The 12,607-nt window shown below is 41.9% G+C and overlaps 2 protein-coding genes across 2 annotated transcripts; one reads left to right on the top strand and one right to left on the bottom strand.

Moving 5' to 3' along the window:
• Nucleotides 1-2,613: 2,613 nt before the first annotated feature.
• On the bottom strand, nt 2,614-6,594 carry LOC146968563 (disintegrin and metalloproteinase domain-containing protein 17-like). Its single transcript, XM_085759268.1, has 6 exons — nt 6,444-6,594; nt 6,216-6,346; nt 5,317-5,484; nt 4,948-5,004; nt 3,015-3,094; nt 2,614-2,912 (listed from the first exon to the last, which is right to left on the bottom strand). Exons 1-6 carry the CDS (start codon nt 6,592-6,594, stop codon nt 2,630-2,632), a joined length of 870 nt encoding a protein of 289 aa, XP_085615394.1. The 3' UTR covers nt 2,614-2,629.
• Nucleotides 6,595-7,713: 1,119 nt separating this feature from the next.
• On the top strand, nt 7,714-11,116 carry LOC146968562 (uncharacterized). Its single transcript, XM_085759599.1, has 9 exons — nt 7,714-7,807; nt 7,999-8,133; nt 8,262-8,437; nt 8,685-8,821; nt 9,166-9,259; nt 9,471-9,800; nt 9,926-10,100; nt 10,331-10,470; nt 10,793-11,116. The coding sequence occupies exons 1-9, from the start codon at nt 7,714-7,716 to the stop codon at nt 11,114-11,116; spliced, it is 1,605 nt and encodes a 534-aa protein (XP_085615725.1).
• The last annotated feature ends 1,491 nt before the right edge of the window (nt 11,117-12,607 follow it).

Here is a 12,607-nt window from a genome sequence, read left to right as displayed (position 1 = left end):
ATTTAAAACGATAATATGGCTTCAATCAATCGACAAAAAAAACAAAAAAAAACACAAAACTTACCACAAAATAAATCTGACACAGTAAAAACATGTGATGAGAATAAACTCTGGTACCAAACAGCTCGAGTGACACAAACCAAACAGCTGAAAACACTCTGAAGTTTAACATCTGTGTCTTTATCCCCCCCCCCAAAAAAAAAACAGACACAGTCACAAAAATAAAAGCAACAAAAGCAACAACACAACGATATTTTATACAAAGATATATATATATACACACAGTAATAATAATAACCTGCCCTCGTACAGTAAGAAACAAACAGGTGAAATGTTCAGATAACTGACCTCAAACCAGGATAAAATACAATAACAGGGAGGTGTTTTAAAACTGTTTAGGTTAGGACAATTTTATACTGAAGTTTTAAGTTTTTCCTTTATTTTTATTAAGTGATTTAACATTTTGTCTATAAAAATTTACAAAATAGTAAAAAAAAAAAAATGCCCAATGTAACTTAAAATGTATCAAAAGTCCCTTCAATCAAATATTCAATTTATTATAAAAAAAAAAACAGTTGAGCTATCCATTTATCAATCACAATTTTTTTTTAAAGCAATTATTGACTGAAAAACGACTTAAATTATTTGTTTCATTGCTGATCAACATTCAACCAATTAATCAGCTTATTGTTGCAGATGTGATACACAGAAAATAAAATTGATTGACAGGTTTTAGTGGTTTTAAGGAGATGATGAACATTTATGTGATATAAAATACAGTGTCATGTAGCTCAGTGGGTCGAGTTGAAGGCACTTAACACTGTCACGTTCAAGGGTTCGATTCCCACTGAGTCTTAAAACAGAAACACTTTTTAACCCTTTAAACTCTCCAAACCTATTTTAACCCTATTTGTACTTTATTAATATCATTTATAGAATATAAAAACATTTTGAGCCTTAAAAATAAAACTTTGACCTCTGTGTTTTTGACTTTTACTGTTTTTTTATTTGGCAGCTGCACGTGTCATTGACTCTCAGTGCACTTTGACCTTTTGAAGCTGCAACTAATAATCATTTTGACTATTAATTAATCAATTAGTCTATCACACAGTAAAAAAAAACCAATTGATTCTGATGTAAAGACAAAAAAAAAACATCAAATAACCACAAATTAGAAGTTGACAACGTCAAATCTTTGGCATTTTTTGTGCTGTTGTGATAAAATATATAATATTTCTAAAGCTTTTAACAACATTATCCATTATTACAACATGTTGTGTTGATGCTGTTTCTATAAAATGCTGGTGACAAACACTTTGTCTCAATAGCGTCAGTTAGAAATAAATGTTTTTCTCTCATTAGACAGAAACTCGTGCACATAAATGATTGTCACATTGAAGTTGAACCTTTTTAAAACTTTAAGTTCAACTCAGCAACAGTTTGACTGATGACTGAGCTACAACAAGCGTTACATTTGGCCTTTAGGGAACTAAAACGAGAGCCGGGCTTCAGCTATAAAAGTGAACGACGACTTTATGTAACAGAAATAAACGTGTAACATTCAGGAGCAAAAAAAATCTTTGGTGGGACGTTCAAGAACTAAAAACGGACGTAGGAGCGTACAGTTGCTGGTCGTATCGTGTAGTGTGTCATCAGAAGACGAGTTGGTCTGAGTTTGTACGGTGGCTGGCGGGGACCAATCGGAGCTTTAGCGACATTTTATTGGACGAATAAAAGTATTGAACAGATGATCGATCACCACAGTTAAACACAGTTTGATTGTGGAAGCAACATCTGATCTGAGCACCGTTCAATCAGCACCAACGACGGTTTGATACCTGGAGAAGGTTCGATACCCAGCAGCGGCCCCTCGCTGCCACAGCTTCAACAGGACAATATGTTAGTTCGAGTCACTAAAGGACGTTAAAGAGACGCGGAGAGGACGGACGGAGCAGCGATTTGAAACCACGGTCTGACCACACAGGACGACGACTGGAAGGAGACGTTTTGTTTCTTTTTCTTTCTCTTATTATAATTAGGGATCAACTCATATGGTTTTATCAGGGTCGATACTGATACCGATTATTAGTAATCAAGGAAACCGATATTTAACCGATATTCATTTGCAGTAAAAATGAAAACTTTGGTGTCAGAATTTAAAAATAACACACCAGGGATCAGACTGAATACAGTCAACAGTTTGTTTCTGTTTTGTTCACTGTGAAAACCTTTGGGACATTGTTAAACAGCCAAGAGAGACGGCTTCGTTAGAGCCAAAGGAGTGCGTTTATGCGTTTAAAAATACATTTATTTTATTGGTTATCGGTGAAAAAAACGGCCGATATCGATTATCAAAAAAAAAAAGGGAAATATCGGTCGATAATCGGTTGAACTCTGATTGTAATTAAATTCAATAAAAACGTTTTTCTGATTGAATGTGTCTCGATGTGACCAGACTGAGATCTGCTGCAGCAACAAAGCGTCAGTGCGGCGGCTTCAGGACGGAGCCGCTTTAAGAAAATAAAAAATAAAAAAAGTCGTAAAAGTTTGTGAAACCAGCACAGGAGGAGGACGTGAGCGGGACAAACCGGGCACCGTCCGTCCCGTCCGTCCCGTCCCGTCCCGTCCCTCAGCACTGCGTCTCCTTGGTGTCGATCTGGTGTTGCCTCTGCAGCCGGAACATCAGCGCCTTCTCGCTGCGACTCACCGCGCTCGTCTCCGTCAGGTCCTCGAAGGAGCGCCGCCGCTGCTCCGAGCGCTGCGCCGGGCGGCCGAACGCCTCCTGCAGCGCCTCCTCGTCCAGGTGGGAGTCGAAGCTCGGGTCCTCCTGGATGGTGGCCATGCGGGGGGAGTCCAGAGGAGGAGGAGGAGGGGGAGGAGGGGGAGGAGGGGCCGCCACCGCAGGAGGAGGAGGAGGATGGTGAGGAAGATGACAGCAGGAGTCTGGACCGGGGCCGAAGCCGAAGCCGGAGACCGGCGGCGTGCTGGTCTGCTGCGGACCGGACGGCTGGAAGCGCAGGTTGGTGGTCGGGAAGGTCGGAGGCTTGAAGATCCGGACGGACGCGGACTCCAGGCTGCTCAGGAGCTCGGCATTCTGGGAAAATGAACAGAGTCAGTTGAGTTTGATGGTTAAAGACCCCCTCCCATGAAAATCGTGTTTTTCGTGCTTTTCACATGTTCCTGTGGCATTTTTCTTGTGTTAGAGCACATAGCAGCAGAAAAGGAAGTGCAAAATTGCATTTCAGAGTTTTTCTGCCTTCAAACTGCTGTGAACCAACGGCAGACGCAAACTGGCAGTTTCAGGGAGACTGGAGCTGACGTGTCACAACTCCAGGGGAGGGCACTAGTGCTACAAGCTCCCGCCCCGCTCTGCATCTGGCCCAGAGGTGAAAGACTTGGCAGCTCGGTGGAGCTGTCAAGGTGTAACAGGTATAGCTCACCTGGTAGAGCAGCTTGCACCGTGAGCAAGGACTATGCTCCAGTCTGGGATCGAATCCCAGTGTGGAGTTTTACGCTAAATGCACTGAATCTGTAATTGTACAATGTCCAGCTGTCAGCGAGCGGGGGGGTGGGGTGCGAGGAGGTGGCTGGGCGGGTGCAGAGCAGCGCAGTCTCCGCCCACCCTCCAGAGGCGCATTGCTAATGAGCTGCTGGTTTTAAAATGACCAAAAAGGGGGAGGGGGACTTTAAAGATGAACTCTCTGTGTCTCTAACCTCCTCTCCTCCATGTGCGTTTGTTTTCAACAACAAAGCTGGTGAGAAATCAATCCATGGAGCGGTGGATAAGGTTATTTATCATCTACCATGTTACCATGTGTGTATTTGTGTAGTCTTATCTGTCATAAACAAGGACGCAGCAACACGCCTCCCTGGAACTAGTTACAAGTCATTGATTTAACCAGCACTAGGACTCTGGAGCTGGTTAATTAAGGGACAAATGCTGCATAGTTCCTCTGTAAAGGAGAAGACTTTTAGATTTTTTATTTTTTTAAGTATATTTTTTGGCTTTTCATGCCTTTATTAGATAGGACAGTTGAGAGTGTGACAGGAAATGGGAGGCAGAGAGGGGGGGAATGACACGCAGGATAGGGCCGTCCGATGCAGGACTCGAACCGGGGCCGCCTGCACCGAGGACTATAGCCTCTACACACGGGGCGGGTGCTCTGCCAACTCAGCTAAACACCACCCCGACTTTTAGATTTTTTAATGTTCAACTGACGTCAACATGTTGACCTCCTCTCTCAGTCAGATCTCAGAGGGAACTGTGATGAAGAGAAAACCCCCAAAATACGGGGCGGCGTTTAGCTCACTGGGTAGAGCTGCCGCCCCATGTTGAGGCTCAGTCCTCGGATCAGGCAGCCCCAGTTCGAGTCCGGCGTCGGACGGCCCTTTCCTGCGTGTCATTCCCCCCCTCTCTGCCTCCCCATTTCCTGTCTCTCTCTCGACTGCACTATCAATTAAAGGCAATAAAAGCCCAAAAAATATACTTAAAAAAAAGAAAACAAAAAAACAAAACAAAATATTCACTTTACAAAAGCCACCGCTCCTTTGTTCCCTCTTCATCCACATCAGGTCTCAACATCTTAATGAGTCTGAATGTTCAGGAACCAAATACAGTGAAAATATAATTGCATTCTAATTATATAAACAAAATATTAAATCCTTCAGAGGAAATGTTTGAAGTTTTTAAAAATAATTTTTCTTACGAATGACATTTCAATTCCTACCAATTCAGTGTTATTAGTCATTATTGTTAGTCATTAACGTAATTTAACCCATTTACTGTGTAATTTCTTTTACTTTGGCTACAAAGCCAGGTGGGTATCCTGCAGGTGATGATTCATATCAGACATACAGTATTTCCTCCTTTCGCTGCAATTTCATTGCATTAATTGTGAATAACAAGTAATTGTGACATCCCTAAAATACACACAATCAGATACTCACACTGGGGAAGAACAGAGACTTTGTGGTTTGCTCGTATTGTTTATCCAGCTTCTTGTCCTGAGAGAAGAAGATAAAGAAACTTTATTAATCCTGAAGGAGGTTGTTCACAGAAGAAAAGACAAAAGACAAGAGTAAACTAAACTAATCTCTGCACATCTTATAAAATATATATTTAAATGACTGTCCACCTGATCTATACAGAATAAAGACAGGAAAGACTTTATCATCTTCAGATTCTGTCTGTAGCACCTTAATCCCTTAATACTCATGAAAATACAGTGGTAATACGTCTCTGTAACGCGTCAGTCAGACAGTGTGACTGACAGTGTGTAGTTTAGTTCCTGACAGAGACAGAACGGAGCGACTCACCACACAGTGGACCAGGATGCTGATAGGAACCCAGAAGAGCAGAGAGAACGCCACCACCGACCCCACGATGTTGTCGGCCAGAAACTTCCCAAACGTGTTGATGTCCAGTTTGTCGATGAAGTCCCACAGACGCTCCACCACGTCCTGCACCTGCTTCATGCACTTCCCCTGCAGGAGACACACACACACACACACACACACACACACACACACACACACAAGCTGTGTTTACACACATACACACACAAGCTTTGTTTACATGGAGCCAAATATTCAGATTAGATTCGGTTTAGAGTCCAAACTGAATGAAAATGCTCCATATAAACAGCTCAATCACAACAAACAAGCCCAAACCAAATCAAGTTTCATTCGGTTTCACAGAGGCAGAATAAACCTTTTCTTAAATCGATCAAAAGTATAAAACAATAAAATAAAATCATGTAAACAGTTGACCTGAAAGACTCATTCAGAAAGGATTCAATCAGAAAGAGGAAAAAGTCTCCATGTAAACCCACCTACACACACTCACATCCCGCTTGTCTTTAATGTGTTTTTTTTTTTTTGGGGGGGGGGGGGGGGGTCCATGGGGTGTTTTCTATTATAATAACACAAGGAAATAAATAATTAACCAAAAACTTAAACAAAAGAGGGGCTTTTCAGGGAAATATACCTTTCCAATGCTTTCAGATGTCTTCAAATTTGGAATGAGTGTGATGTCATACCATTCATCAACAGATGGTTTAAGCCATTTCTTTGTGATTACACCTAAACTCAGTTCCAAATAAATAGTTTTCACACTCATAGTAGTTGAGCTAGAAGTTTGTCTTCAATGTGTTTTAAAGCTGCCGTGTGTGTGTGTGTGTGTGTGTGTGTGTGTGTGTGTGTGTGTTTCCACTCACCGCTCCGTCACAGAAGCCCACGGTGCAGGGTTTCCCTTTACGCAGGAACAGGAAGTTGCCCGTCTTGTCCTGGTGGGGGGCGCAGATGCCGCTGGTGCTCCGGCAGCAGACTCTGCACGACGCGTTGGTTTCTATAGAGACGAGAGGGAACAGATACAAGACTGAGACGGATGCATCATCATCATCATCACCACCACCACCTTGGTCTCACGCCGGTGTGGTCGTTACCGTTGCAGGCGCAGGGCTGCAGCTTCAGGACGGCCTGACAGAAAGGAACGCACTCCCCGTCCAGACACTCGCCGCTGTCCAGACACGCCGTCTTATCGGGAGCGTTTTCAGGAGGAGGACACTCGCTGCTGTTTCCTGTCACAACACACATAACAACACACACACGTGTAGTTTTTTGGTTATTGTTAGATGATTTGATCAGATCTGATCCAAGAGCATTTGTTGTTGTGAGTCTGTCCCTCACACACCTTGTGCTTCTGAAAGTAAACTGTAAATTATCAGTCAACATGTTGTTGTCAAGGTAACATGAAAGGGGGTAGGTGCTGTTCCATTCATGTTTATAGTATCTGCACAGCAAATGTGCCAGTGTTATTTTTTTGGTGTTGGTGTTAATTAACAGGGGTTACTACTAATTTTACTCAGAATTGATCAAAATTAACTCCCCCTAGAGTCAGTTCCTGATAGTGTCAGTGTTGATTTCCGTCGTTATGAGAATCACTCTGAATTTACACTCTGGCTCGTTAAATTGGCCACACCCACCGATTGAATCGCTCGCCCTGGCAGTGACTGGCACACTGGTGGCACACACAGAGTCAGCACTCAGACTGCAGTCCTACTTCCCGTCCAAATCCCTTCTTTCTACGGTAAGTTAAGTTTTGGTCGATAAAATTGTCTCTTTTGGATTGATATTAGCGTTTTGTTTTGTTTTTTGTGGTTGACTTTGGCTGCTAAATAGCTAGCAAAGTTGGCTAGCTAGCTAACGTTAGCTTAGCTCACTAGCCCTGGCCAACACTGCGCTGGACCAGGGTTTAGCTAACATTAGTTCTTCAAATTATTAAAAGTGTCTATAAAGGAAAGGCTTTTTGAGTAATAGGAATGTATTGAAAAGGTTGTACACTATACGAGTATAGTATGACAACATTACACATGTGCAAGGCACATTGTAAATAAGCCTACATTGTGTTTGGTAGTGTTAGGTTAAATGTATGACAGTGTTTCCCTGAACGTTAATTAACGAGAAATATATATATATATATATATATATATATATATATATATATATACTGTATATTATATACGTATATACAGTATATAGTGTTTGTTTTGTTTTTTTAACAGCTTTTCACCTTCCTTCATCACTATCAGTGTCATGTGCGTGGTAGTCGCGGTAATTGTACAGTGTTCAAATTACCCACCCCATGGGAAACACTGGGTGTAAATGTAAGAAATTAGGAATAATAATTTATGCCATTCTTGTCTTTGAAGCGACATGCTGGTTCCTGTAGAGTATAAAGGAGTCAGCAAATGGGTCAGGGTACCACAGGCGGAGGACGAGTACAATTACTCCCAGTTTTTGCAAGCAGGTAACTGTTAGGCTAATTTGACTGTCATGTTTATTTGTGCATTTAGGGGTTTCCAATGTTTTTCCTCGAGACTACAGATGAAAATTAGCTCCTGCTAACTCTGCTGTGTTTATAGTTCATCAGCTCTGTTCATTAATGCATGTTTGTCCTTCCCAAATCTTGCTTATCGACTACAGTATCTTCTGTTTTAGTGCTGGCAAAATTCAATTTGCCAGGTTCTGCTTCCTTGAGCCTGAAGGATTCCTCAAACGTGGAAGTGGATTCAGACATATTTGATGAACTCTTGAAGTCATCTGGGGTGTCTTTCAAGGCCGAAGAATGTGATGGTAAGGGATTGCAGGTTTATATTTTTAATTTTTAAAGATTTGAGTCTGTTTTCTACAAAAGAGCTGTAACTTGTTCCCTCTCATGGTCAGTTGCGTCATTTACAATGCAAGGCTGTGTGTTTTCTTAGGTAGCAATGCTGAGGAGGAGTTCTCAGAGGGCTCATCTTCAGACTGGTCACGATCACCATCACGTGCATCCCAAGGGTCATCATCAGGTTCTGACTCACCGCTGATACTGGAATCAACCAAAGCTCGGAAAAGACAGCTGGTTGAAGGACCCCTGGATAGTAACGTTGCAAGAGATGTAAGTTAACCACCTGATATTAACCCTGACGTCAATTAGACCAATGTCAAACCTTACATTAAAATTTCACAATAAGTATATTAGTACTGCAGCTTCAGTAGGTGTCAGACTGAAGACCCAGAGCTTTGTTATGTTAGCTAATTCTCATTTATCATGCACCCCCTAACCAACTGTTACATCAGCCCAGGGCACAGGTTGAAATACCTACTGTACCTGCAGTGTGAATGTTGTGCAATTGTCGTTTCAGAATGTTAGAGTTGCTCTGTATTCAAAGCCTGGTGGAAACGAAATATTCAAAGAGTATGAGAAAACAAGCACCATCAGTGATGTTACAAGAAGAAAGATGGTAGACATTCTTGTGGCAGATATGGTGGAGAGCCATGGGTAAGTGAATGCACTTGCAATAACAGGTTGTGGTTGTTTTTTTATCTCCAAAAGTCGCTGCCGATTAGGTCTTCACCCACAACCATGTGCACATCAAGGTTATTATAGTTTTCAATTTTTTATTAGTTTTTATTTTTATTTAGCTATTCAACAAGTGATGAATCAGTTTTAGTGTAGTTTTTAGTTTGAGGAATTGACTACTTTTTATTTGGTCTTAGTCTTAGTTTTGTTTTTTCAGACTTTAAGAGAAAGCCTCTGTGAGACCTCTGAAGATTAACTTTTTCCCTTTTAGTTGCATCCATCATGGATGCATTTGGAGGAATGACACATCTATCTCTTTTCAGGAGGGTTCCTCCGGTGAATGTGCGGATCCTCTATGCACTTGGGATTACAACACTGTTCCCTAGATTGAAGGACCCGGATTCCAGGAATGGCTATGTGAGTATAAACAGTAATGCATCCCCATACATTCTGTGTTGTAAACTGTTTTTGTCTGTATATAACATCTATTGCAAGTCTGCCAGTCCTGGGTCAGGGATCCCTCCTCTGTTGCTCACCCTGAGGTTTCTACAATTTTTTCCCTGTTAAAGGGTTTTCCTGGAGTTTTTTCTCAGTTGATGTGAGTCGATGTGTTTTTCTTTATCAACAGGAACATTTCTATGATCACCAGAGTGGTTCCGGCTACCTAGCGTGGAGGCTGAAAACTGTTCAGCGGAACTCTGTTCAAGACAACAAGAAATCCAGGACCACTTTCCAAGAGGGCCCCAAGACGCCACGCAGTATCCGTTCAGATGAGAAGCAGTTGACCAGTGATGAATGCAGAGAAGCCATATCGGTGATGAAACACTCAAGTGATACGACCCTTGTCAAAAATAAGATGAAGGCAACATTCCAGCACAGGCAAAAGGTGGTTCAAGACCCGGATACTGCCTCTACTGTCCTGGATCTCTTTCCCAGATTCTTGGATACACCTGGCTTGGTAAGCATAAAATGAATTGCTGACGACTTTGTGGTTGCCTTATTTTGCTTGACTGTTTATTGACACCCATAGCACCATTACAATGGTGTTCTCATTCACACACACACAAATGTTTTCTGTTTAAGATCGACCAAGACTTCACAATGATCTTTGGTGAGGAGGTGTCTGGTAAATTCCTGTCCAAGTGGCCAACATTTTTCAAACCGAGAGTCATCGCAGATTGCTGCAAGAATCTAACCCCAGGCCCACATGTGGATGAGCTACTTCTGTCTGCACAACAGGAGTCTGATGATGGTAAGTGTTAATTGAATAGTGGACACAGATTGCACATGCCTTTAGTGTACACAACAAAAGAGGACATTGTTGTGTTCTTTCATGTTTTTGGCCCCTTGACTACAAATCACATACTGCACCTTACTGCTAAACATATTCAATCCATGGTGTAATTTAAGAAAACTTTACTATAAGTGATGCTGTAATGCTTATAAGGAAATAAAATACATTTTATAGTGTTACTTCTAATTCTGCAGTGTGGCATTCTGAAGAGTGGGACTCTGAGATGGCCGCCATCCTTCTGCTGCTTCACCTCTTGCCTCCAACAGTTAAAGGCAAGAAGTCCAACAAGATGAGCGCATCGGAGGCTGCTAGACGCCTGATCAAGTTCATGAAGGTATTTTCTTAGGACAGTACATCACTGATGCAAGGTTTTCATGTCAGCTGATGTAATTCTTTCAGGAGCCAATATGGCAGGGTAATTGGGGGGGTGCAGTTCAATTGTTTAAAAAAAAAAAGTCATCCATCCATTCATCACACAAAAATTAATTACTGTTGTATACATTCATAGATCCATCCCTGAATTAATTACTTGTGTACATCTATCAAATATTAATTCATCAAGTTGTGTATTGCGCACATTCATTCATACAGTCAGTCGCACATGAATTAAAATGACTTGAGTAAAAACCTTAACTCACTCTCTCTCTCTCTCTCAGGTGGGGTCAAGCATGGAGACCTTCCTTAAAGAAACTGGCCCCAAACAGCCCTTTCTTCTCGGTGTCGGAGAAAGAAGCAACAGCATCCAGGACTTCTACATCATCCTGGACCAGAAGGCCATTCCCTGCAGGATGCAGACCCCAGTTGCTGCCTTTGATGAGCTCTTCAAGGCGCATTATGCTTTTGCCGTGTCGTATGATGATGCGCTGTCCAGCTTCTTCATCTTCATCCAAACCACCGTGTATGGCATCGACGTCGGCAAAGTGAAAGAGAGTCCTCGGGTAAAAGAAATCAGAGCGAGGCTTCTTCACTGTGAAGTTTGAAGACCGATACACTTTGACCAACAATGTACACGTTACATTTGCAAGGTACACCACACCAGTTGTTTAGTGTTATTTAGACATTTGAAGTTTGAGCAAGGATTGTATCCCGGAAGGTCTCTGTGCTTGGACTGTGGAGAACCTGGTTGCCCAATTGTTTTTCGTACATATTCTGGTTACCAACGTTACCTATCTCGAGAACATAAAGACTGTCTTGATCCAGATCCCGTCAGCAGTTTTGAATTTGAGCCTGTAGCTGGACCTTCCACACCAGTGAATGTGGATCCTCCTGTGAGGGTCACCACACGTTCCAGTTGAAAAGAAGAATATACAGGACATGTGCAGCTCTGTTATTGCTCAGGTGCAAGCCTCCGGTGTTCCAGAGAGTACTATGCAGTGTCTAGTTGGCTCAATGGAGGAACTGGTTAATGGCATCCACGCTCATGTAAAGGAAGCTGTTGTTAGGTTTTCACAGTGATCTGTGTAAATGACCTGGTATATTACAGACCTTGTGATAGGCAATTTTGATATGACACCGATGACCAAGTGTACCTCGTTCCATACTGTAATTATGTGAATCCATGCAGACTGTTAATTGATAATGTAGTGTGGTGGCCATTTAATATTTAATAAGATTATTTTTCTAAAGAAGTGTTTGCCTTGTGTATTTTTTGTGGTTTGGCGGGTGGTTGCGGTGGTTAAGGGTGGGTGGGTTTATTGGTAGTCAAATTTTTCACCCATTGGTCTGAATGCATTGGTAGTCAGTGTAGCATTTTCAACCACAGTCAGTGTAACATTTTATTAAAATGACACTAGTGTAGAGTACTATTGACACTACACATATTAGCCAGTGTTCATTTTTAACCCCTTTCAGTGTTGAAATAACTATAGCTGAGTGTAAAAACATTAACACTGACACTATACATGTGTTAGCCAGTGTTAACTTTGAACTCCCTACAGTGTTAAAATAACTATAACTGAGTGTAAAAACACTAACACTGACACTATACATATGTTAGTCAGTGTTAAATTTGAACTCGCTACAGTGTAAAAATTACTAGACTTAAGTGTAAAAATCTACACTGACACTAGTGTAGAGTACTATTGACACTTAACAAGTGTTGGCCAGTGTTAATTTTCAACTCCCTACGGTGTTGAAATAACTATAGCTGAGTGTAAAAATATTAACACTAGTGTTAGTGTTAAATTAACACTGAAAAGAGTGGACGCATATACACACTTTCTCGGTGTTAAATTTAACACTCTCAGAGTTGATTTAACACTGGCATTTTTGCTGTGTGGACCCTCACAGACTCTCACACTCAGTCACTTTACAGCTGACAAAGAGAGAGGGAGTGATGCTGCCTGTCGCTCAGGTGGAGCTGTGACGGAGCTGTGTGTTGATGCTGTGCGTGTGTGTGTGTGTGTGTGTGTGTGTGTGTGTGTGTGTGTGTGTGTGTGTGTGTGTGTGTGTGTGTGTGTGTGTGTGTGTGT

The sequence above is a fragment of the Trachurus japonicus genome, chromosome 18 (assembly GCF_045865225.1).
Source record: "Trachurus japonicus isolate A0001 chromosome 18, Traja_1.0".
Classification (NCBI taxonomy): domain Eukaryota; kingdom Metazoa; phylum Chordata; class Actinopteri; order Carangiformes; family Carangidae; genus Trachurus; species Trachurus japonicus.
Note: the sequence above shows the minus strand (reverse complement) of the source record. Positions and strands in the feature narration are given on the sequence as shown.